Source organism: Oryzias latipes, chromosome 10 (assembly GCF_053564925.1).
Source record: "Oryzias latipes strain Hd-rR chromosome 10, Olatipes_Hd-rR_3.1".
In the NCBI taxonomy this organism is placed as follows: Eukaryota; Metazoa; Chordata; class Actinopteri; order Beloniformes; family Adrianichthyidae; genus Oryzias; species Oryzias latipes.
In genome coordinates, this window is record NC_136246.1 from 6,887,660 (window position 1) to 6,914,255 (window position 26,596).

The 26,596-nt window shown below is 42.6% G+C and overlaps 1 protein-coding gene across 1 annotated transcript; it reads left to right on the forward strand.

The window, feature by feature from the left end:
* Positions 1-1,831: 1,831 nt before the first annotated feature.
* elovl6 (ELOVL fatty acid elongase 6) lies at positions 1,832-26,596 on the forward strand. The gene is made up of 4 exons (XM_004086493.5): positions 1,832-2,116; positions 23,103-23,234; positions 24,597-24,748; positions 25,155-26,596. The coding sequence occupies exons 1-4, from the start codon at positions 2,034-2,036 to the stop codon at positions 25,595-25,597; spliced, it is 810 nt and encodes a 269-aa protein (XP_004086541.1). The 5' UTR covers positions 1,832-2,033; the 3' UTR covers positions 25,598-26,596.

Below are 26,596 nucleotides of genomic sequence, written 5' to 3' on the forward strand. Positions count from 1 at the left end.
CAAAAGTGGATGTGATAACAAAAATGACAAAGGCAGACCTCATGGAAGATGATGGTTGTACTCCATCTGTAAAGCGAATAAAGTCCTTTCTGGTCATGGTGTTATATTATCAGCATTTAATCCCAAACTGCTCCAGCCTAGCTGAGCAACTGTTTTCTCTTACGTCTGGCCAAAAGAGGCGTGGTAGAATCAAGTTAAACAGCAACCATGGCTCATACAGAAAACTCAAGCCCTCCGATTTGACAGATGAGTGTGAAGTGTCCCTTTCTAAACTCAAAGACAGACTTTTAAATTGTGTCGTTCTATCACATCCAGATTTCAGTCAGCCCCTGATTTTGTCCATTGATGCTTCGTTGGATGGGCTTGGTGCTGTGTTATCACAGGTTCACGCTGGTCAAACAAAGGCCCGACCCATTGCTTTTGCAAGCAAGACTTCGAGCACCTCCCAAAAGAAATATCCAGCCCATCGACTCGAATTCGTAGCCCTGAAATGGAGTGTGTGCGTAACCGTAAGATCAAAGGCACTCATCTGAACATCGGAGATAGAGTCCTCATTGCAAACAAGGGTGAACGAGGCAAGAAAAAGTTAGCTGACAAGTGGAGCCCCACAGTGTACACAGTTAAGGACAGGAATGCACACAACCATACCTACAAAATAGAAGACCTCAACAGAGTAACAAAAGTTGTGCACAGGAACCTACTATTGGACGTCAGCTTCCTACCCGTTGTGAAGATTTGTGATGCTGATGAGGAGGAGATTTGCACACCTGACTCTTTAGATGTGGAAAACAGCATGGTGCAGACTGGCTAATGGATAATGAGTGCCTCTGAGCTTTCAGGCAGTCAGATAGACCAGGGTGAGGAATGTGTAGTCACGACTCGCGTAGGGAGAGTAAGTAAAAAGGTCAACCGACTTATCGAAACTATGGTTCAGAGGCCTTTGGGTTTGAAAGGATTTGCAAGTTCTCTTAGTAGGAAGTCTCAGTCATTGTTGACATTATTCTGAAAGTTCAGAGGATAGTTTTTTTTTTTTTTTTGGTACCTGGTATTTAAGTAACCCTCAGAATCTACGAGTATTGGTGGCAAGGTACCTGTATTGTGTAGACGCCATCATATCAATCTAGGAGAGACTAAGGTCTGATCACCCTGAACCTGTATAGCGGGTAATTTTCTAATTCACTGTGAAGCTGAGAGCTTTCTTTGAGCCATTGCCCAGTATTGAGGTTTTGTTTTCTATTAGATGGATTTTGGCGAAATCTAGGAGGGGAGGATGTAGCCCATGTAATATTTGTTGTCTTAATTTAATCAAAATTTTGCCTTTTTTTATCTTTATTTTGTTATTTGTAGAAGAATGTTCTAAGCAGAGAGTTTTATTTTGATGGTTCGCTACTTCCTGTTCTTTCGCGGCATTCCCCTCAGTCTCCATGAAGACTGCTGAGTGGAGGTGTGTGTTGGAGTGAGACCAGAAATAAAACACGTGCTGTATTTTGTTTTTGTTGTTGTTGTTGCTTTAACACAGTAAAATCCCTCATCCTGGATGGCAATTCCTGTGTGAGACTCGTTATTAATCTGAAAACACAATGCAGAAGATCTTAGCCGGCGCTGCACGCACCCCACAGCAAAAGTGTGCCCCGGCTACACAACCATGAAAGCATGACAATGTCCAACAACAAATGAAGCAACTATAGAAAACATTATTTTTAAGGTCTGGCAATGATGTTCAAAAAACTACAAACAGTCACTGTTCGCAAGACTTGGTCTGATTTAACCCAAGAGCTTTTAATGGATGCTGGAGATCTGTTGTGGCGCTAGGACCCAGCGGCGACCTTCTTCAGGAAGAGGGCGTCGGCCCGGCAGCTGGTGGCGGAGGAGGAGAGCGCGAGGAGAGCTGCTCGCTCATAACAGCGGGGTCCTAAGAGGCGCGCGAGCGATGCGAGTGCTGGGCTGAGGGGGAGCAGAGCATCGAGAGACCGAGCGAGGGGAGCAGGCCGCGCACGCACACCTTCCAGAGCCGTCTGAAGCCGCGCAGCAGCATGTCGGTGTTGGCCCTGCATGAGTATGAGTTCGAGCGGCAGTTCAACGAGGAGGAAGCCATCCGGTGGATGCAGGAGAACTGGTGAGGCTTCACGTTCTGACCCCCTTCCCCCCCGCCACCGAGTCCGCCTCAGCGCGAGCTGGACACGAACCGAAGCCTATTTATTCCGGCGCAGATGCATCAGCTTTGCTCACCGGGATTAACCCTCTTTTATCCTGTTATATCAGCCGTCTGCTGTTCTCTGCGCGGGAACCACAAACGGGCCGTTTCCGCCGTGAAACCAGACCAGACACACGGTTCCGTCTGTCTGGATTGTCTATAAAGCCCGCCGGTTCTCCGCGCGTGGCTCCGCATCCTCCGGCAGCGCTCGTGCCCGCTGCCTTCATATCAGCCATAAACTAAGGTCACCCGGCTGCCTCATCCGCGTCGGGATGGGCTTTGAGCCTCTTTGTTCTGCCCGGGCGGGACTCCGTTTGTTGTGTTTAATCTTACCGATGGTCTCAGTTCGGTCGAACCTGAAGGCTGGTACCGCACAGGCGGTCACAGCATCCGTAATGTTCCGCAAACAGGCTAAAAGTTCACAGAAATGCGTGGCGGATTCACGCTTCAGATGGAAACATAAGCATTTTTTCCTGGGTGATGTCTGTCAGGCTCTGCTGCATTCTCGGTCCGTGCTTTGAAACTAACGCCGGGGACCGTCATCGTGGACCATCATGGCCGGGGGCTCGGACTTGGAGGAAAGCATAGCGAGCTACTGTTATAGTTAGCATTACTACAGTCACTGTGCGTCCATTTGAGTTTTGACTCTCATGATGCTCGGTTCAACTGAGCAGAACCGAACCGCCGGTCAGTTGAGAGAAACATGTCTGTGAGAGAGCAGGAGGATGGCCGCGGCGTGTGGGAGCTGTCCATGCCCTGGTACTGACAAACAGCCAATCACGTTCATCTTCTGATGTCTGCTGACACGGCGTCAGCCAATCAGGTTGCTGCTCATCTGCGCCGACATCCCAGAGCTTTTTCTGCGGTGAGGCTGACTGGGCCGGAGCACATGGCTGTGAGGCGGGGAGAGGCCCGCGTCCTTACCGGTGCCGAACCGCTCTCATGGCTCAGAAGAGATAAACCAAAGGGTAAAGGCGCGTGCAGTTTGATTTCAATATATATGATATTTTAAGGTCAGAGCAGTTTAATTTAAAGTTGCATTTAGTTAATCTTGAGTTGAAAATTGATCCTATGGTGTAATTTCTAAACCCTGATCACGTTTTTTTAATAATCTGATCTGGTACTGTTTGTGTTTTCAATGATGCTTAGTTTTTGGTTCATTTTTGATTATAATTTATAGCTGAAACTGAAAAGTCACAAATAATTAGACAAGTAGTCTCCCCAAAACATTCATGTCCATTCTTCAGAATCCTTGTTCTGAACAGCAGGAGCTGTGAGGCTGGAAAAGGATGCACAGAAGAGGAGCACTCCACCGAACAAATGTCCAGCTGCAGTTTGAGCTGATTTATGAAGTAGAAATTAGTGCTATTATGCAATGAATGACCTGGAGGGCGGCAGTTTAGCTCAGGCGGTAGAGCAGGTCGTCCAACAACTGAAGGGTTGGCGGATCTACCCCCCCCCCCCTCCCAGGGGATGGGCCAAAATGCAGAGAAGAATTTCCCCATTGTGGGATGAATAAAGTATAAATTATTATTATTAATTAATTAACCTAATTAGTCTATTTTTAATAAAACTTAAAAAAATTCTATAAAAGCCTCATTTTTAGGTATTTTATTTTAATTGGGTGACGTTGTAGCACAGAAAAGATCAAAACCCAACTAAAATATAGCTTTAGGAAGTGTTTTTATAACTGCAGATCCCCAACCTTTACTTTTACACCACCACCAATATCGAACAAATGGGGGGGCACCAAGAACAAAACATCAGGTCCAGAGTGCTCTAATTTAACACATCAAAACAATATGAACACGTTTTGAATAATCCAAAAAATATTGATACAAAATTAATACCACAATACACATGTTTACACCTTGTTCCACAAATTACTGCCCAATGGAATCAGCACTCCACTTACCCCATCAATTTATGATAACGAACACCTTGTCAGGCTTTATCCCTTACGTAATAGATGATAGTTGTTTTGGGTTAGTTCAGAAATCAGAAATCCTTTGTCATAGTTACACAAGAAGCTTGTGACAACAAAAATCCCGGTTCTCTCCAGCTGCTTTGGGCAATTTAAATAAAGTAATATACATATATATATATGGAATAAAGAGAAGAACAAGAGAAGAGTTTTTCGGAACTATTGATATGTACATACCTACTTACATGTATTGCACATACCGGTAATCGTTATTGCACTTTGTGGACTTCATTGCACATAATTGGTATACAGTTGTTACAGTTTATTTTTTTTATTTTGAAAGTTCATATTTTGTTTAGAAAGTTGACTGCTCTGGGGGGAAAAAACAGTGTAAGAACTACAAAGTCACACATTGACAATGTCACACCAGTGACACGGTACGTGCCGCCAACATGGACACCGTGACCTGCACGGTATGAAAGCGATGAAAGAGGCGTTTCAGCTGAGTTCACAGTTGAACCTCTGTTTTTATATTTGTTAACAAGACAATAATAATAGACTAAAAATGTGATCAATGCAATAAAAGAAACATGCTAATTTGTCTATAACTAGTTAATTGCGATGAACGCAATAATTTGACACCACTTTAGAAGTTATGCTGGGCGGGCCACAAGCTCCCATCTCCAAGCTCTCAGTAACGGGGAGGGGAAAGGAGGACAGAGTTGCTTCATGCCAGTTGTCCCATCTACAACTCAGAGGTGAATCTCTAATGTACTCCTGCCTCTCTGCAGAAACTATGTCTTAGACAACGACACAGGATCTTTTTATTTTTGCTAGAAATGGCAAAATTATAATTCGAAGACCACCCGGGGATGCTTTATAAATGGATTAAAAGATGACCAGAGTGGGTCTTTCAAGTCTGTTGGCGGGAATGTGGTTTGTTGAAGACATGTATCAGCAGATCTAAGTGTTGTTTCGAATGAATGTGTGGATTACGCCGTCTAGCAGCAGAAAAGTCAGAACTAACTACAGATGTTAATAAATTTGTGCACAAATCTAATCCTTCACATATGAGATAAAAAATGATTTGCATTAAAATCAACACCTTTCTACTGTAGTTTGTTCTGACTCTAAGACACACTTAAAATAAAATTTTCTTTAAAAAAAAATCGTGCAACTAATAAACTGGAGTGCCGTATGTATTTTTGTTGTCCTTATTGGCCTCTTTTCTTTGGTACATGACGCTCAGAAATCTGTCCAAATTCTTTGTATGACTGGTAAACCATGAAGTTGCACCACTTGATGGATTATTGAAACATTATGTGGTCAAGAGCCAGGTGGAGTGATCATAACAGTTTTAACATAATGAACTGAAAAAGAGAGAGCATTGTTTTGTATTTTATGTGTTACAACTAAATAATATTGAGTTATTGTGAATAAAGATTGACTTATCTGACTTTCTGCACAGGTTGCTTGTCCATCTCTCAGCATATCCGTTTAAGGGTCGCCACAGCAAAACCGCTTTGACTGATTCGCACAAGTGGTTTGGCAGAGTTTTTATGCCGGATGCCCTACCTGACACAATCCTGTATTTTATCTGAGCTGCAAAAGAGGCCAACACGAATAACAGTACAGTTCAATAGAGACACTTCCCATCAACGTTTCTGACCAGTCGCCTGCTGGCTCTTCGCCCCTCTAGGATTTCTGTGTGGTGTGGTCATATCTTCACATGGCTGATTTTAATTTGCTTGATGCGCTTTATAATCTGGTGTGGCTTACAGTCCAATAAATGCGGTATATATTTGTGGACTTTGATAACCCAAAGCTGGCCTTATCATGAACCAACATGAGAGCGGAGAGTTTTCCTCTGATGTTGAGGTGGTTTATCTGCAGACTAGGGTTCTTCTGCTTCTCCTCAGACTTCTGCTGCTTCAGTGGAGAAACATGGCGATGAGCATGTGTCCCTTCCTCATGGCGGAGGAAGGGACACATGCTGACTCTAGTGTCTCAGATTGTAGATAAAAACTTTGGGGACACTGTTTGAAATTCACCTCTTGATAAAGGAATTTTGAAATTGAATTTGTACTTTACATGTGTGCACACATCACAGACTGACATGGCTTTTTACTTCTGCATTTTAAACTTCTGTCATGAAACCTACTTGAATGACATAATGTTTGCCCTCATGGGAAAAAGGAAATATATTTGTATATAGGTGATAACAACAGAAACAAGGACAACAAGAGAAATGAAGGACAGTTAAGCTCCTCTGTGAAACTACAGACTTGGAGGTTTTGTCTAAACTACAAAGTTTGATCAACATTTGATGGACTTCTACAGACCATGTCCATGAACTGATACATCAGTGGGGATGACAAATACAGTTCTGCTGTAATTGGAATTTTATTTCAGCAGTTATCATTCATGGGCTCTGGTCAATGTTGGAACTAGGATTCCAAGTTTCAATTAATTACTGTGCTTGGTGGGCTCAGGTTTCTGGTACCTGATAAGTGAAGGAGGTTCCTGCCAGTATCCTGTTACTCTGTTCGCAGGAAGCCCAGCTCAGTTTCAAAGAGTCCAGAAAATTACAGAGAACTTTTCTTGGTTTCAGAAGATGTTTTAGGGTTGACACATCTGCAGCATCACAGTGAGACACCTGAACATGCTTGATGATACATGAGTAGAGTTGTTATAAATCACAGTGCTCCCTTGTTTAACGCAGGGGATCCATTTTAAAATTAACCTGCACTAGGTGAAATCTGGGAAGTCGGATTACAATTAACTGTAAATGAGAACTGGACAGAGTGAGTGTGTTGTCACCCATAGAAACTGACTTGCTTCCAGTTCCAATGAAATGAAGTCAATTCAGTTGCCATTTTCTTGGGGTGCGGACGTTGACATAGTGAAACCAGACGACATCAGAAGGCAGTGATTGGTACTCGTTGGACTGAGTCAGCATTTCTATGGGTACCACTCAGGAGTAGGCTTGACTGAAGACCACACCCCTACCTCTTAATGGTGGTAAACTCACTAAGTTCGAACCCTCATGGAACTATAAGTCCAGTATAATGAAAAGAGACGGCTGAAGAATTGTGAGGAAAACTGAGTGCATTCTGTTCAGGAGACATTGCATGGAGGAGAATGATTGACAAGGTCTCTACCCAATCAGGATGCAGAACATACTTTGCTATGTAAAAAAAAGCTCCATGAAAAACTGCAGGACCGCAAAAGGGGAACACTGCACTCTACAAAATGCAATTAGCAGAAACGGTCATGCAAAGAGGCGTACAGCTTTAAGAAGAAGAGGCTACATGTGTTACAGGAACCACCAGAAGACAATATCATCAAATACAGTATATCAAAAGGATCAGAAGCACGGCAGTGGCAGTGATGAAGTTCAGAAACTCAGAAGCTTAGCCAGAACTGTAGAAGCTGAACGTAGCTGACATTTCTTCGCCTGCAGAAACCAAGTGTGCACGCCATGTCCCTGGACATGGGAGGGCAGGGTGGGAGTAAGCTGGTGCTCTGTGTGTGTGGGGTTCTTGGTGATGGACCTGATTACCTTCAGAGATTTGAATCCTGGTCTCACCGGTGTCCTCATGTGTATTGGTCAAGTGATAGTCTAATCTAGAAAATTGGACCTCTGACCAACTGAATGGCAGTTAGCTGCTCAACCCACTGAGCTACAGCAGACCATCTAGCTGCCCATATTTGTGTTTCATGATGGATTTTGTGATGAGATAAGATAGATAAAGATACTTTATGGATCCCAGCTTTGGAAATTCGGTTGTTCCGTGTACAGGCTCAATGACAAACAATGAGTGACAAAAACAGGGAAGCACTCGGTCAGAAAACAACAAACATCAAATGAATTTATCTATGGCAAAAGGATGAAGAGTTATAAAGTCTTAATGGAGTGAGGTAATGCTAGAGGTTGGTGTGACAGTGAAGCTGGATTAGCCTCTTGGAAAAGGCGCTGTGCTGTCCGTCATGTACAGGATGGAGAGGATGACCCCATGCAGAACTATATTAGGCAGGGGAGCATCTAAATGCATTACTGCCGTCAAAGATTCATCTTGATGACGGTGCAGTTGAAGGTGAAGTATTTTTGCATGCTGCTGCCTCTGTACCAGTGGCAGCTGTTGGGGGAGGGGCCTGACCATGCTAAAGAACCTCAGGCTTCAAGCTGCCATTGTTCTCTTGACTATTAACGACCTGCTGAAGAACCGAGGTCTTCCTGAAGTGTTGTTGCTCACTTTCACGCTCCATCAGCCTGATGGAGACACGTTCACCTTCAGTGGCTTAAATTCGATTGTTTCCTGGGATTTTACATGTGTTGGGAGATGCTGCATGTGTGTGTTGGGAGATGCCACTGCGGTTGCTGGCTTGTCATGTCTGATCACCATTACTGTTGGATTTTGTGCTCTATTTACTTTTGTGCCAGTTTTCTTCAGCCTCAACTGCCTTCTCTCTGCTTCTGAAACCAACAAACCAAACGTTCCAGTTAAGTCTCCCTGCGACAGTAGAGAAAGGAACCAAAGTCGAAAATTGGCTTTTTTTTCCTCCAAATTATTTTTTGCACTCTGTGACTGGAAGGGGACATCCCACAAGCCCAAGCCATCATCTTACCTCCACCGTGCCCAGCTGCTTTTGCTGAGCTTGCTTTTTGCCAAACATTCTTCGGGAGGGGAGAATTGTCATGGTGCACGCCCCAGTAAGCTTTAGCTGGTAGATGATTGCCCTAGGAACTATATCCATTGTTTTATTTATTTTATATTTTTAGATTTTTTCAAGAATTTTGACAAAGTATTGATACATATCTAAACAAAATAGGATTTTAGAAGTTACACTAAACAAAATAAGTTTTTAGAAGTTACACTAAAGCAAATGATTAAACACTATCTAAAAACAACATTTGCAGTTTAAATTTAAACTAGATCAGTGTACTAATTACGAGCTGGTTAAAATGTCACGTTCTATGCGGGTCTCAATCGTGTGGCCAGATAAAAAAAGAAAAAACCTCTGGTCTCTGATACTGTTCAGTGGGCCGGACCAAACATGGAGGCGGGCCAGGTCCAGCCCGCGGGCCTTAGTTTGCCTACCCCTGTTGTAAGGTTATATGAAAAGTAATGGAAAATGTTGACTTATTGAATATCGACTCGTATCAAGCCTCTCTTCAATATGACTTTTCTTACACAAGCTTTGAACGTTTCCATTAACTTTCATTACCAATGAAGTTCCAAGTTACAAATGGATCTTTGATATTTTCAAGCTAACTCATTTAATTACCGGTAATGCTAATTTATTTAGCTAATTCTTCTACCCTCTTTTTGAATGTCCGATCACTCTCAGTGACTTTTCAAGTTTATTCAACGTTACACTGATCAACATTTCAGAAATCCAGTTTTAAGGAATGTTTATTTTTTGGAGGGAATCCTGATCGTCTTCTTTATTTTACTGCAGAATGGAAGACAAATTTCCTTGTAGATAATATCTTCTAACACAACTATTCACCTCATCTTGACATAAACAATGTTTCCAGAGCTTTCATCTCTTCATTTTATGACTCTTTCAAGATGTAACAAAGTCTTGTGGTTCAATAAAAACTCTCAGAGAACCTTTCACAGCATGCAGATCTACCAGTTTGTATATGGCACAACTCCCATTATAAAACTTGACTTGGTTTCTGTTGAAGAAGGATACCAAGTCATGCATGGATGCATTCAAACACATTTTTGCAGTCGATGTTATCAACTATGCCCCGCTTACAGAAAACCAAACAGTCATTATTTTCCTGCCAGACAACCTCACAGTTGGTGTGTACTGATAACCAATAAACCAGGAAGTCTTAAGTCTAACTAATAAATAGACTCAACAGAACTTTCACTTTACTTTATCTGGGCTAATTGGCCAATTTTGGCTTGCTGTAGGATTGCGTGGCGCAAACTGGTCAAGGTGTCGCTCCCACTCTATGGTTCATCTTTGCCCCTCAATGAGTGACATTAGAGATTTTCACTCAGTGATTACATGTCTATGGTGTATTGTGAGGGTGAATTCAGGAAGGAACTTGCTTTACAATAAATTCGGACCCGTACAAACCCACAGCTACTTTGAGCCAGACCAAGTGGATGCCGGTAAGCTGGTGCATTCTGAGATGTTTGCTCATCCAGTCCTTGTTTACACGCTTTCTACCTACTTCTACAGTTTGTCATTGTAACTAATGTAGTAATAAATTACAACTAATCGTTGACTCATGCCAACTGTACCATTCTGATCAACGACTGGCTAAGCTAGGGTTAGTCTGCAGAGCTACCACATCTGCATTTTGGAAAATACTAAAAATAAGGAAAAAAGTGATGCTTTAATATTGTTGGTACATTTCAGAGCCTTTGAAGTTTTTATTTGAGCTCCACAAAAAACAACTGAATTGAATGGATCAAAAAGCTTTGTTTTCTGTCTGATACAGCTCCAAAGTAAACAAACCATGAAGCTTATTTACATCACAATCTCGGAAGAGTCTTTTCGGTTTTAAACTGAGCTTTGATAGACACAGTAGAGTTTATTATGGTTCACGAAAATAGCACTCAATGAAAGTGAAGTGAAAAAACATATGCGGACAAATGTAACGGGTAGATGGGGGGTGACTTTCAGTGAATAAAAATTAGAAATCCTCTGACCATAGCAGATGTCCAACTGGCATACATTCATGGGGCTCAGTTATCACAGACACCTGATTTTTGACATGGCTTCTTATCTGTTGTGGCACATTTAAAAGCATATTTGCTTGGTTAAAGGCTTGCTGCCATCATCCTGTTATCCTCCCAAATGAGCAGTTTTTATTAACGATGCTGCAGTTTACCATGTTAACTGAGCCCTCTGGAGGATCACGCACCTTTCCTTTTCATGTAATTTAACTTTATATTTCACCAGTTAGGAATCCATGACAGAACCTCTTCTGTCATGTTCTGTTCCTCCCACACTTTGGCAAAGTAAACCTTTTTCCTCTGCCTCTTCCAAGCAGCACTGAACTGGATAAATGTGGCTCTACGTGTGCACATTTGCATATGTTTCCATGTCTGGCACAGTCACCCACACACTTACAGGTGAGACAAGCACCTGCTCACTGTCACAGGCAGATATATTCTCTGACTGCAAACAGGGTTACATAATGGTGAAATCTCTTGGCCACTTTAGACAAATCTGCGTTCCAGAGTAGGTCAGCCTGCAGCTTTATTCAACACTGTGGGTGTGGGAGAGCAAAGCCAGCAGAATCAATCCTCCTCTTATGTCATACATCTTTTTAAAACAAATATTTACACCATAACAACCAAGAGTCCCCGGTTAAAGTCCCACTTCAATCATCTTTTAATCTAAATGCTGTTTTTTTGCCAAAATCCAGAAACCTGTGTTGTTTTCTTGGACATACTGTAGTTTCTGCAGAGCAGCAGGAGTTCATCAGAAATTTACCTCAGAGTTGTCAGACGTGTGTGTTGGTGTAGAGTGAGCTTGCCTTCCTTCCCATCATCCATTTGTTTACATTCTCTCCCACTAGCTTACTTACCTCACAACCCCAACCTAATAGTATCAGTGCAACAGAAATGGTGAGCAATGTCAGAGCTATCCAGTTGTACAGTCTTGATCCAGATTCCAACTCAAGACGAGGAAAACAAAGACCAGGGTTCCTGCAGGATCTTAAAAAGTCTTAAAGTAGGCCTGGGCAAAAATCGATTGAATGGATTCATTCGTATTTTTTGTTCGGCGATTTAAAAATAACTAAATTGAGTTTTTGTGTAATGGCACATGTTTGGCCAGAGTTTCCGTAGCGTTAGTTTCACACAGCAGTATGGCAAGCGACAAACAACAACATCTTAGCACACACGAAACAGCAAGTGACAACATGGCTACCAGTGAGAGTGGGAAGTTTGTTTCCAAGAAAGGAATAAAATCATCCGTTGTTTGGAACTGGTATGGGTTTGCTGCCACAGACTAACACAGCTGGGACTTTGATTCAAAGACTGTGTTCATTTATTTATTATTCATCCCAGAAAGGGGGGTTACATTTGTCTTAAATTAAAGGTAAATTTGCTTTAAGTTTCTGCCGTTTTTACTTATTGCTTTCCTTAAGTGTGTGTGTGTGTGGGGGGGATTGGGATAAATCGGAAATCGAATAAAAAAAATTAAAATTCGAGAGTTTATTTTCCGGCAGTAACGCCCAGCCCTTAAAAGCCTTGAATTTCAAAGTTCGGGAAAAAAAGCTTTTAAAAAGGATTTTAAAAATGTTATCTTGGTCTCATAAATAGTGCAGTTTAAAACTTTTTCCGAATGGCTTTTCTGTTCTAAAGTTGTAGTTTTTTAACCAGCTTTGTTTTAGTAAGGCGCGTTATGCACTATCATAACAGATGCCAAAAAAAACAACAAAAGAAACACCCGCTTTAGCTAGTTGTGGCCAGGGCTAAAAGTAAGCCCGATGTGGCGGAGGTACGCACGGCTTTGTGTTTTGCCTTTGATGCTTTTACACCTATTCAAAAGCATCTGTGGGCTGATTTCGCTAAAATTGTCAACCTGGCAGCACTTCATCTTATAATCTTAGCATCTCTATGGTTTTTGGTGTCTCATCATCACCACCAAATATGACCAATGCTTCCCTAGACAAACATGCTGAGCATGCGCATGTTACAGCCAGGGTACATTTGATTTGTTGTGCAGGAACACTCAATTTATTCACAGTCAACTTATTAATTAAAAAGGTTATTGAAAAAAGAACAATGCAGGGAAGATTGTTCAGGAGGAAGATTGCAAGTGAGGATGAAGATGTGCTTCCACCAGCGTGACTCATAGATAAATATTTGGATACCCAACACTGCAGGTGAAGTTTTCCAGATACAAACAAGTAAACAAAAATCTGTGTTCTACTTCATTATTGACAAGTAATTGTTCTGAAATTCAGGGATTTAGTTTTTTTTTCTTCGATAGGGCTGGGAATTTGGCTTAGAAGTTGGTCTTTTTTATATTCAAGATCTTAAAAGGGTCTTTAAAAAAGTCTTAAATTTAACATGAAGAAACATGTAGGAACCCTGAAATATGTACATGATTTACATTATTTGTCAGCAAGTCGATATATTAAAATGGAGTGGAGGAGGGAGCTTGTGGACCTGTCGACTGTAGCACCTCCTACTTCACTGCTACAACTGCATTTTTTTGTCTGCTCCTGGTTCACAACCATTTGATTAAAGAAATACACAGAAATTTAGTGTTGAGCTTCATTTTCTTTATATATGCCCTACATAAGAAGAAAAATGCCACAAGAACATGTTAAAAACACAATTTTCATGGGAGTGGATCGTTAAACTTGTGTTAATTCGGATTTTCCACAGGTTATACAGTCATGTTGCTGTTATTTAGTTTCTGTATTGGTTTAGTTTGAGAACTGTCTGTTTGAAAAGCACGGGTAAGTGGAATTATCACAACTGTTCTGTTTGTAGATTTAAAGTTTCTCAAGTTAATCAAATATGAAGCCAGATTTCAGATAGACAGTAGTTTGTCACAATGAAACAACAACATTACAAACCAGTTACTCTGGTAAGATCTTCTTTTCTGATAACATAACAGGACACTGATCTGTCACAAAGGGCCTACTCACAGTGAACTATTCGTCCGAACATCACTGACTATGTCTGCACTCGCATACAGTGGTAGTATTTATCCCTTCTGTCAGCCTCAAGTCTCCTCTCAACTTGTGTAGATCGCCACAAATCAGTTAGAATGTTTTCATTTTGTTGAGGTATTATTGGTTGTTGCATTAAATCCTCAAGAATTCAGATCATCGTGAACTTTGAGTGCAGCTGTACGTTTTTTTGTGGATTTTTTTGCACAGCTCCTGCATTGTCTTGTTTGTCCAAATGTCCTGCTGACACTACGACTACAGGCTTTAGTTTTTATGTTTTGTGTTCTGGCTAGGGAGCCGGTTTAGCTCGTGCTGGTTTGCGGCGCCTTCCGTCCGTGAAACCAGGGTTCGACTCCGGGCTGCTCCCTGTTCCCTTCTCTACCTCTGCCGGTTCCAAGCCCGGTTTGAGAAGGTTGCGTCAGGAAGGGCATCCGGCGTAAAACATTGCCAAAATCTACCATGCGACTCGTTCGCTGTGGCGACCCCTGATGGGAGAAGCCGAAAGTGGAAGAAGAGTGTTCTGGCTATTTATAGGATTTGTAGAACCAGAAGTTGACATTAGAAGACTTTTATTAGTCCTGCAAGGGGAAAATTGCTTTGTTGGAACAGCCACAGAAATCTGGTGTTCTTTGTATTGTTTTGTACTCGCAGAAGAACAATACTGATCTCGGGTCCATGGTGCTGTACTGCGAGAACAAAGTACCAAAGTACTTTGGGGTCAAGTAAACTCTGACACGGAACAAATCGTGTGCAGTGATTTTGCCCCTGGGAACTCCATAAACACACAAATGTGACCAATGCTTTCCCAAAGTTTGGACCCACTGGGACTGAGCATCTCTCTTTAACATAGCCAACATGTACAGTTTGACTGCTGTTTCTACCTGGACTCATCCGAAGCTCAGCTTGGGTCAGGTCAGTTCCTGGACTGGAGACCTCTTTAGAATAACAGGTGCTGTACATTTTTGATACTACTTCTAAGGGTTCCCATGTGGTGGTCCTGGGTCTGGGTCAATGCGGGGGTTGGTCCAGGAAAGGCATCCGCTGTAAAACGGAGGCGGAATCACATGGGGATGATTGGACCCCTGAATGGAGTAGCCAGAAAGCTAAACACTGACATTTTCAGTTCATTAGAGATGATGCTGCTCGGTTTCTATTCAGCAAAGGTTCCCAAACATGAGGTCTCTGCTGGTTCTCGAGTTGGCCCCTTCCCCATCCCCACAGGAGCTCTGACTCTGTATTTTTCATTTGTGCTTCCTCGGGCTTAGAGAAAACAGCAAATTCAGACTAACTGCCACAGTTCTGCAAGAGTGTGAGGATAGTTGTGCAAACGCTGCACTGGTGGTTTGTGTATGTACATGGAAGCTGCCCCAGAGAGATGTGTGTGTGTGTGTGTGTGTGTGTGTGTGTGTGTGTGTGTGTGTGTGTGTGTGTGTGTGTGTGTGTGTGTGTGTGTGTGTGTGTGTGTGTGTGTGTGTGTGTGTGTGTGTGTGTGTGTGGCTTTACTCTGAGCAGAAGGCCACAGTGGACAAAGATGTGCTTTGTGGCAAAGGCAGGAGTCGGAAGAATGAAGACAGTTGGTGCTGTTCACCACTCCTCTTGTTTTTCTTTCCTTCTTGTGATAAAACTAGTTGGTTTTTACCTCCTTCCCTCCAAAATTAAGATAACTCTCAGTCAGACTGTGATGTGGTCTTGGTGTTGTCTCCCAGAGATTCACTATGTTGTCTTTTCTGAGTGCTGTCTAAATTATTGAGATTATAAAGGTTTCCAACACTGCGTTCTTCTGGACGTCCGTCATCTGGACATCATTCCAGAGGAGGATGTCCTTGCTCTCCCAACCATCTGGATCAGGCAGGTCATAGATCTGCTGCTCGTTCCTCCCTCGTGGGCTCAGAGATTACTGGTGACCTAGTCACATCCAGGCTCAACAGGTGGATGAAGGTTTGAACTTCTTTGAACACAACTGAACAAATGTAGATAAATGCAATAAGAAAAAGTTTTAATCACAACAATTTAATAAAATTGAGCTCATATTACAAACATTATCTTTTTTACATTTATTATTTTACATTTTTTTTGTTCAGAATTATTTTTATATTTATTTTCACTATGAGAGTTAAAGTGAAAGAGCGTTTGTGAAAATAATTTTTCTAGTTATTTGAGAAGGAATTCTTCCATATTCAACAGAATGAAGCGCTTTTTAAAAAGTTCAACTCGTATGAATCCTGCTTTTCTTAACCAGGTGGAGGTTTCTGCTGGAATGCTGTGCAGCAGCGTTCCAGCAGGGAAAGCTTGGCTGTCATTGCATTCCTGTTGTTTCTTTTTTAACCTCTGACCTCTGTGTGCTTTTACCATGTCATGAGCCGCAGACACTTCTGTGGAGGGTCATATGCATCTGAACTGAAAGAATGTCTTCTTTGCATCAGGCATTTTTTTAGAGCCTGAAATGGAAACATAAATCCAGATTGATTGATGGAGTCCGAGTCTGAACACACGCACTTTAGTGACTTTACGAGGGATGGAAAAAGCCTGTGGTTCTGATACAATACTTGTATTTAGTCTGATATGGGTCGGTACTGAATGACACATGGGCTGTGACTGAGCCATGGTCCAGTAGTTGGTATCTCTGTGACCGATGGCACATGGTTGGTTTTAGACTAGTTTATTGGCTCTGCCTCAGATTCTTGTCAGACTCTGCTAGTTGGTCATATTTTTGTTTCCGGTCTCAGACAGTGAACACCTACAAAGCCTCAGCCGTGGCTTCTATAAGGCGTGATGGAGTTTCAGCAGAAAACCTGCATGATGGTGCAGTATTTGTCACTTGCTGATTAAGAGAGCAGGAAGAGAAATGAAGCTCCGACCGCTGATCTGGAGATTTCTTCCTGGATGCATCATTTATTCTGGGAGCCACATGAACCATATCTGATTTAGGAACTGAAACATAGCTGGAAGTTGAACTCTTTTGACTTTCTGTAGTTAATACATGAGGCAGGGCTGATCGATAAAACTATAATTACAAAAATATTTTTATTTGAAAGGTTTCCGAAAATCACTCTCGCTAGTTGAGGTGTGGTTGGGAATGTTTGGACAGGAGTAGCCCTTTGCTGATATCCCATAAAATCTTTGTTTACACTCTCTCCCGCTAGCTTACAGCCCCTAACAACCCCAACCATAATTGGTATAGCAACATTACAGATGCAACAAAAATGGCGATCAATATCAGAGCTACCTAGCGGTACAGTTTAAGACCAGATTCCAGCTCAGACGAGGAAAACAAAGACATTCATGGATCTATTTGTTTGGAGGTGGAAGCATCAGAATGGAGCAGAGCAGAGAGACTGTTGTTCACCGATATCTACACAAATCTGAGCTTTTTCAAACAGCATGTTTTTATTTGGTCTGATTTGACAGTGGCTAAAAAGGAAAGTGACCATGGGAAACTGCTGAGCTAAATGCAATGTGGTCGAGAAATTGGGTGCACAAACAAGAAAAAAAGAAAAGTTATGCGCACCGCTGCAGAAATGTAGTCTAGAGCCCTGGGATCACAAAGACTTTTATTTCTTAATGATCAAAAAACACATTTGAATGAAATGTAAAGTTATCTGTACTAATGATAAATATCATTGCGATGTGATGGAGCAGCTCTATAAGCTTATCAGCTCGCAGGTCTGGAATAATAAGTCAGTCTTTGACCTAAACTTGCTGGATTTCTCATTTCTAAGAAGGGACAACAGCAGCACTTCCTCTTCCCACAGCAGCTCTGGCTGTGTCTTTTTATGCTTCTTCATTTCAGAAGGACAATTAATCATCTGGACTAGAGGTAAGATCGGGCCTAAAAAATCCAGCCGGACCCGACACAGGCCCGCGGGCATTAAAGCCCAACCCGGTCCAAACCCGACCAATTAACTTGATTTGCAGGCCCGAGCCCGAAGCAAACCCGAAATTTCAATTTTTCCCAAAGTATTTTTGGCAGAAAAAAACGCCAGATTTCATAAGGTTAAAATATCTACATATTTTTATGATCATGATAAATGCATTTGCACAACAAAATAATGCTGGAACACAGAATGAGAGGCCAGACAAAGAGAGTGAAAGAGAGATCTTGATGCGCACTCGCTTCATTATGCAGAGAAATTCTGCAGCCGCGGTGCGTGTTTGCCTTTTCAGTTCCCCTGTCTTAAGTTTATCCTTGACTTCTTGCTGCTCCATATCGGGGATACCTAAAAAAATAGATGCTGACTTGCGGAGGGAAAATTACATTCCCGACAGGTGCGCAAAGCGTGCCCTGGCTCTGCCTCTGCGCTTGTTTAGTAGTAGTTATATAGCAATGAATTACCTTACAGTGCCTTCTCTGTTTTAACCAAATTATTTATTTATAACAGGTATTCCTTAGTTTAGTATCCACACATCGTTTTAGTATACATTTTATAAACATATATTTATTTAAAAACTCAGCGAGAGAAAAGCCCGGCCCGACCCGACCAGAACGTAATGATTGTCATTTTAGTCCCCGACCCGAATTTCGAGCCGGGTCGGGTTCTGACTCGGGCTCGGGCTTAAGATCTTACCTCTACTCTGGACATAACGGAGGGCTGATCATGTAATCCTTGTGACTCCATGGTGATAAGCTGAAGGTGTTAGTATTGTTTTTTTTACATGAGGCATTAATCCATTTCTTCCCATCATTTGTACATGATTTTCAAAATAAATGCATCCAGACTCTTTGGAGGAAACATAAATGTTTAGGGATACAGGACTCATCATGGAATCACGCTGACCTCTGACCTTGGCTCCTCCCTGAAGAGGAATTCTGAGCTTGTTCATCCTCTGCAGCCCCCCCACAGCCACTCCGGAGTATGTAGGCCACTGTGTTGTGAGTTCCTCTGCCCCCTCCCCTGTGTGGGGGAGAAAACTGTGATGTCATCCTGCAGTCCACCCTTTTGTCATTCTGTGGCAGCAGCTCGGCTGACTTTGAACAGCCGTTTTGTCCTTTTGTTCAGCGCAGAAGCAGAGATAAGAGCATCCTTCCGCCTGAAAAACACAACGCCCTGTTTCCTTTGACAGAGCTGCTGAGTCACGCCACAAACAGCCTCCTGTCTTCACTGCAGCAGCCTGTCAGTGTGGAGCGATTGAGAGGAGGCTTCTCTGAGCTTTTTAGAACTGACATGCTTCTGCTTTGGTCCCAGAGCTGAAGGCAGATGGTTATGGGCATGGCTATTGTGCAGCAACATTCGGACCCTGAATTCTAGATTAGTCATCTGGCTTTGAGTGATGCTCAGAACACTGATGTTCAGCTGCACACACGGGTCTAAAGCAGAGCTGCCCAACCCCTGGTCCTGGAGATCTACCACCCATGCTGAACTTAGTGCTGCTGATTAGCTGCGTCGTGTGTGTTTAGACAATCAAAATAAGTAGAGCAGACCTGAGTCAGTAAATCAACTAAAAGCAGCTCGAAGAGTTCATCTGCTGGGCAGAAGGCATGTGCACTCATAGGGCCCTAGGGGTGCTTGAGCACCTGCCCTTTTAGCCCTGTTACAAAAAGTGCCCTAGTGCCCTCTGGCCTCTTTTTTGGTATTAATATTCATACATTTCTGTTAGAGATACAAGAAAAAATGTGGCTACAAAATATCCCAAAATTCTATCAAACCCATTTTTCTTGTAATACGGGGGTTCTGCACTGCTGCTTCTGTCTTTGCGGCTGCACTCGGACTCAGAGCTGCCAGAGAGAGAGCTAAGGACGTTGAGAGAAGCTGCTGACCCATGGAGACCTGAAGAGATGTGACAAAGAAGCAGCTTGAATCTGAGAGTTCTGGTCTAACTAGTCGCAGTCCACTGGTTTAACGAGCTTAAATGCTATATATTTGAGAAAAATGCTCTATATAAGTCAAGACGTCACTTTTGACTCTAGCCAGATCATGTAGGAACAGGAAGTTGGATATTGAGTTGAAAATAAATCTGGATTTATGGCGAGTTCAAAGCTTCCTCACTACGTGTCTGACACTACAGTAAATTAATATGTCAATATTTCCTGATTAGAATCGTCTTCTTTTTACTCTGTATCATTCAGTTTTTACAATATTTTAGAATTAAATTCTTTCCAATCAGAACAAAATCCTGTGTTAAGAGGATATGACACAGAAGAGAATCCGAGCTTAGAACCAGAGTCAAATTGGATCCAGCCATCAGGGAACTGGAAGTTTAGGAGACCAAATGCAGGAAACTGGGCTTGGAGGCAGAAACACAAACATTTAATAAATAAACCTAAACAGGACAATCTATTATGTACTAGTAGTTTGTTTTTTTAATTTTACTTACTTTCCATATCAATTCAATTTTATGTATTCACAACAACAGTCGTCTCAATGGGCTTCGTACCGGTAGATCGCTAAAAGACCAAATAAAAAAGTGTTTTTGCTGCCCTTTTCTGACTCTGGGCCCCTGCCTCTCTAAAATCCTGTGCACGGCCCTGCTGGGCAAAGACATCAAACCAGCTTGAACATGGTGGGCAGCCCCCACACACACCCCTCCACCCCCTCTGCTGAGAGAAGGTTTTTTCTGTTTGGACAAAGACATATTCTTTGACTCCTTCTCCAACCATGTCTCCTATCTGTGCAGCATCTGTTCTTTGTTGAAGTCAGAACATCAAGCAGCTAAATTCTTCTATCAGCAGCTTGAACTGAAAAATCCGTGACATTTTTTCTAGACCAGGGGTGTCAAACTCATTATGGTTCGGGGGCCACATTCAACCCGTCTGATCTCAAGTGGGCCGGAACAGTAACGTAAAGGCAAAATTACAGCTTTATTCTTGTTTTTTTACCCAATTGGAAAACATGCCTCAACCAACATGGTAGCCTGATTATTTCTTATTACACATTCATTCACAGAGGCCAATGGATCTTAAAAAAAAAATTAATTTCACTTTAAAAAATATTGGTTTATTCAATTTTATACAGCCTGAATATTTTAAATCTGACACTGAAGCAATCCTGATAATAAATTCAAGAGGGGCTACAGAAAAAAATGAAACATCTTCCTAAAATGTAAACGTCCAAACGATGACAAAATGACACTAAATTAAACTTGCAAACATTTGTGAACATGAGAGTTTGGAGTTAACCTCCTTTCTCTCCTGAAACTTCACAAGACCGTCAATATCAGGATTCAAATCCTGTGCAGAAACACATTTACTGTCATTCAAGTGTGCAAAACACAATGAAATGTCCATTATTATTATTATTATTCATTATTATAAGAATCTTTTCCTGGTTTCTGCCTGAATTTTGTGGCAACACCTGCCTTCTTCCTGACCTTTTGATGGAGCGCCATCAGTGACCAAAATTACTTCATGTGACCAGTTCACTCCAACATTGTCCAGCACAGTAACTAGAGAGCTGACTAAGTCATCAGTTGCTGTTGTGTCCATCAACTCCAGAAACTCCACTGTGACGGTCTCTGCAACACCTTTAATAAATATGCACAGCTGTACATATCTGTGATGTTGGTGCTTTCATCAATAGTGACTGAAAATACAATAAATGACTAGATTCCTTCATATGGCTGCCCATGTTTCCTCAGAGATGTTGGATCTGATCGTAATTCTTGACAGACTCATGTTTAAGGTCGACTCCTTTTTGGGGCACAAGACTTCTGCCGCCTTCAGCATTTTTCAATAAGTTCACCATCAGAAAATGGATTGGATGTTTGCTCCAACTTGTTTGCAATAAGGTAGCTAGCTTTCACTGCTCCATGACTGACGTCATGGCTGCAGTAAATCCAGACAGTTGGTTATTTATCGATCCAGCTAATAGTTGCTAAATCTTTTTTTTTCTTAACTGCAAATGGTGAAACTTTTTTTTGTGGAGAGTCTCATAGTGGTGCTGAATGTTATGTTCTTGGAGAACCTGTTAAAGACATACCAAGCTTGCAGGTTTGCATTCAGCTCCGTGAACAAATAAAACGCTTTCCATTTTCCTGGAAAGCTCAGGACTTCACTTCAACCTTTTTTTTCTTTTTGACAACATTTTTGGTCATTAGTGTCACTACTGATCATCCTTCAGTGGTGAGGCTCACAGGGAACCAAACTACTGCCTACCCAGACACAGAGCTGTTAGGTTTCGTTTTTGGCACATGCAGAGATATGTTGTTTCACCTGTTAAGCTTTTCCTTTGCTCCCCCTAGTGGCGGAATTGCGCATTTTGGTTATTTCTTTAAATAACCATAACTCGCCACAGGAATGGACTAGAAACTTGCTTTCTTTTTTAGACATCCTTATGATTTTTATTCTTCATGTGTGGGCCAGACTAAACCACCTGGCGGGCCGGATACGGCCCGTGGGCCGTATGTTTGACACCCCTGTTCTAGAGGAACATTCTAGACGAACAGAATGCTGAACAGACTTGTCCTTATGGAAAGCTAATCTTCCCGGACTCTAGTCCCTGTAACATTTTTCCCTTCAGTTCTGATCCCTCAAATCCATCACAATAAAAAAAAGAGGATTTCAATGTTTGGTGCATTTAGTGAAGAGTATTATGGAGGTGGTGTCCTGGAGAGCTGGGGGGGTCGGGTCTCTAACCTAATGGAGCTTCCTGTCTGCCGGGCAGCACTACAGGTGTCTCTTGAAAAAATCACGGATGTTTTTGGATTTAAAGCTGGTCTCAAATGGATTCTGTTCTCATTGTGGATCCGGTCTGTGTGGGACAGAAACAGACTGAACCGGGTGTCCTAACCTGACAGGATCCAGGCAAAAACCCCAATAAATAGAGAATATCTGTTATAGATAATAGCCAATATGTTTTCAAAAATCAACATTTCAGAAACAGGAAAAATGCAACATCGTTCATTCTTACATGGAGTCATGACTTCATTTAAATGATGAAGATCAGGCTAAAGCTAGAGGGATCAAAGGTCAAAGGAACAGCCAAAAACAGTCTCAGTCCAAAGACAGCCGGCGGCTCTGAGGACTGGACTGAACGGAAGAGAAGAGCGGTAAATTCTAGAGGCAGCAGAGCCCACAGATGCTGCATTTGTGGTTAGCTCAGAGTGGCTCTGGTCTCCTCAGCAGTCTGTCTGTCAGGTCAAAACGCTTTACCCAGAATGCTCTCTGCTAAGGGAGGAGCAGTGAAGGACTCAGGTCTACAGCAGAACCTGGTCCAGACTCAGTTTGCAGTTATTATAGGAGCATTTCTGGAAGAGGAACATTCAGCTTTAAAAAATTAAAAGCCTCTTTTTGTTATTCCAGGCGTGGAGTTCAGAGTGATTCACATGTTCCTGTTTGACTGCTGTGGACGTGACAGTGGATCCCTAATGTCTCCTCTCTGTTACAGGAAGAAGTCCTTTCTGTTCTCTGCTCTCTATGCCGCCTGCATCCTGGGGGGGCGCCATGTCATGAAACAAAGGGAGAAGTTTGAGCTGAGGAAACCGCTGGTGTTGTGGTCGCTCACCCTGGCAGTTTTCAGGTAAAATGGGATTTAAACTGGGATTAGAGCGCAGAGTCTGAAGAGTCGAGCTCAAAAAACGTCGCTATAATTACAAACATGTCGTGTCGTTTTGGGAGTATTTGGAGGAATTTGTGGGGATTTAACCAAGAATGAATCCAAATCAAAGAACCAGATGACATGTAAGCATGTTTAACATGAAAAAAGAAGCTAACTCTAGAAAAGATTGCAGGATTTTTCATAGAATCAGAAACGGAGACGTGTAAAACCAAGAGAGACTATAAATGTAGCTAAGCAACACAAAGACAGGCCCGCCAAACGGGGAGAAGCCTGCCAGTCAGCACGTTTTTAGCAGTGACTGGTGAATGGCAAAGCGCCTGACTGTCATTCTGGAGACCAGAGCGATGAGAACTGGAGGGTTGAATTTGTGGAGAAAGGTAGATGTGATAAACTGAATAAAAAAAACAACCCTTTCTTTTAGAATCTTAATGTGCAAATCAGCTTTTGTTAATTTGTCCTTGTAACAGTTGGTCCAAATACCAGTTTACGGGCCTTTTTAGAAAATTAGTTCTAAAGAATTGTGGATGTAAAGTGTGTTTTATTTATTGTTTTTCCAAACCCTGAAAAACTGAAGATGTATCTGGAGACGCCTAAATAACATACGACATTAGACGTAATGTACATTTTCAACCGTTTATGTGAATCAGCTGTTTCTGATGCAGCCAAAAAAGGCTTTTCTCATCAGCTGTGCACCACTTTACTAACCTAAAGTGTTGCATAATGGCGCAAAGTTGCGCTTCACTGCGGCAGAATTAGCTGATTTCTGTTGATTGACTTCACTACTGTACTACTACAGTAGTACTACAGTACTACGCACAAGGCTGCTTTTCTGCGCTTCACAATCCGCTGGAACTACATTAGCTGTGCAAAGGGTTGAAGAGTTAAGGTAGACAAACAATGTCAACACTGCAGCTAAAGCTTCTGTGTTAAAGGGTTATTCAGAGAAGCTGCATTCAGTGACTCAGCCCCTCCCACATCCCAAAGCAACAGCAACACAGACAGCTGAAGCAAACTATCCTAAGTTTGAAACGTCTTTGTACGAATGCATAACTACTGATTGTATTGTTTTGTGCATTATTCTTGCTTTGTTTTAAACAAATCAAATCAAAACTTCTTTTGATTTGTCACATTAGTCACACATTTTTCCAGGTGTTGATTTGGATAGTTGACAAATGTGTTAGGGTGAGTGTTTGTCTAAGAAATGGATAAGCTGTCAAACCACAGGGTTGTAAACAGGAAGTGTCCTCAGCTGCACTGTCACACGTGACCTGAGGGGAGGAGCTGAAGCCACTCCCTAATCCTCTGACGTCTCTGTGAATGCAGCATCTTTGGTGCCATACGGACCGGGAGCTACATGATGCTCATCCTGATGACCAAAGGGCTCAAACAGTCGGTTTGTGACCAGAGCTTCTACAACGGACCCGTCAGCAAGTTCTGGGCGTACGCCTTTGTTCTGAGTAAAGCGCCTGAGCTGGGTAAGATCGCACAGCTGATAGTCAAACAGATAAAAGGATGAAGGAGCAGCAGAGACTGCTCTGATCTGCTCCACCTCAGCAGAAGTTCAAACCTTCCTTTACTCAGTGATCAAGTAATATTATTGAGTTTATTATGGGATGAAGTGATTTAAAGCTAACAAAGACAAATGAAATAACTGCATATCTGACCCACTGTTTTGTCTTTAGCCTTTATATCATCATAACTACAAAAAATGAGGATTTTTTTTATCACTTATTGTTACTTTGGCTGAAAGACCACAGGAACTGCATGATGACTGCGTTTGCATTCGTCATGCTCCTGACTCTGGACTTGTCTTTGGTTTTATCTGGTTCAAGTTCTCATTGCCGTCTGGTGGCTTTTCCTCCTGATCTCGTCTGCCTGCAGGTGACACGCTCTTCATCGTTCTGAGGAAGCAGAAGCTCATCTTCCTCCACTGGTACCACCACATCACCGTGCTGCTCTACTCCTGGTACTCTTACAAAGACATGGTGGCTGGCGGCGGATGGTTCATGACCATGAACTACCTGGTGCACGCCGTCATGTACTCGTACTACGCCCTGCGGGCCGCCGGATTCAAGGTGTCACGCAAGTTTGCCATGTTCATCACGTTGACCCAGATCACCCAGATGCTTATGGGCTGCGTGGTCAACTACCTGGTGTACTCGTGGATGCAGCAGGGCCAGGAGTGTCCGTCCCACATGCAGAACATTGTGTGGTCCTCCCTCATGTACCTCAGCTACTTTGTGCTCTTCGTCCAGTTCTTCTTTGAAGCCTATGTGGGAAAGTCAAAGTCGTCCGCCGCCAGCGGCAGCAAGAAGAGCGAGTAGAAGCCGACCAAAGTCACAGCGGTCAGGCGGGTGCTTGAAAATGGAAGACGAAAATCAAAGACGAACAGGCTGTGGAGCCAGAGGATGTGGGGGTTGGGGGGTGGGGGTTGTGCTTGAGCACAATAACTAATGTGCAGATGTAAAAGAAAAAGAGGAAGTCACTGAGGAGGGGAAGGCAGCACCATGATCAAAGCCATCAAAGCTTTGCCCCCCTCTCTGATTCAACTTAGATTTAGTTCTTTATGAAACCTAACATGTAAAAAGAATGGGATCAAATCCTTCACATCTGCCAGAAGCTACTTTATTTATTAATTTCCAAAATAGTAGGTACGTATGAAGGTGGATGTGTGACCTTTGACAGGTCCCGGTCTCTGCCTGTCTGCGCTTGTTTAGTTTGGGCGGGAGCAGTTTGGGTGGATGTGAGCTGACGGGCGGGTGGCAGGGCAGGGTGTGATTTTTCTCAGGCTATTTGTATCAATAACATGCATATCAAGACAAAGTAGACTTGTCTAACATCTGAGCTTATCGGAGGTGTGAGCGACGGAATGAAGTCGGGCGGACGGACTGACGGACGAGCGCGCTGCGCCTGAGTGTGACGGAAACACGCCGCCCAGCTTGTCTTGACCGCATTCGAGGTACGAGCTGCCACTGGTTCCCAAACTCTTCTGTGTCTTAAAGGGAAAACAGGTCGTCGGGCCCTGAAGGATTAAATGAAGGACAAATATTTTTATGTTTAGCAAAGGAGAATAAAAATCAAACAAAAAAATTGTCAAAATCTGCTGTATTGAGAAAAATCGGATGTACCTGTAATGGTGTCTTGTGCTTTTTGTGCATTTCTACTGTATCAATGTCAGAAAACAACAGAGAACCTGGGTGTATGCAGACGAGCAGAGATGTGACATGCCTGTGGTGTTCTTCTGCTGCCATCCTGTCATTACAATGCATAATCGGTCTCTTGGTGCTGAAGGTCAAAAACACAAATAAATGGTGTACAGCCAT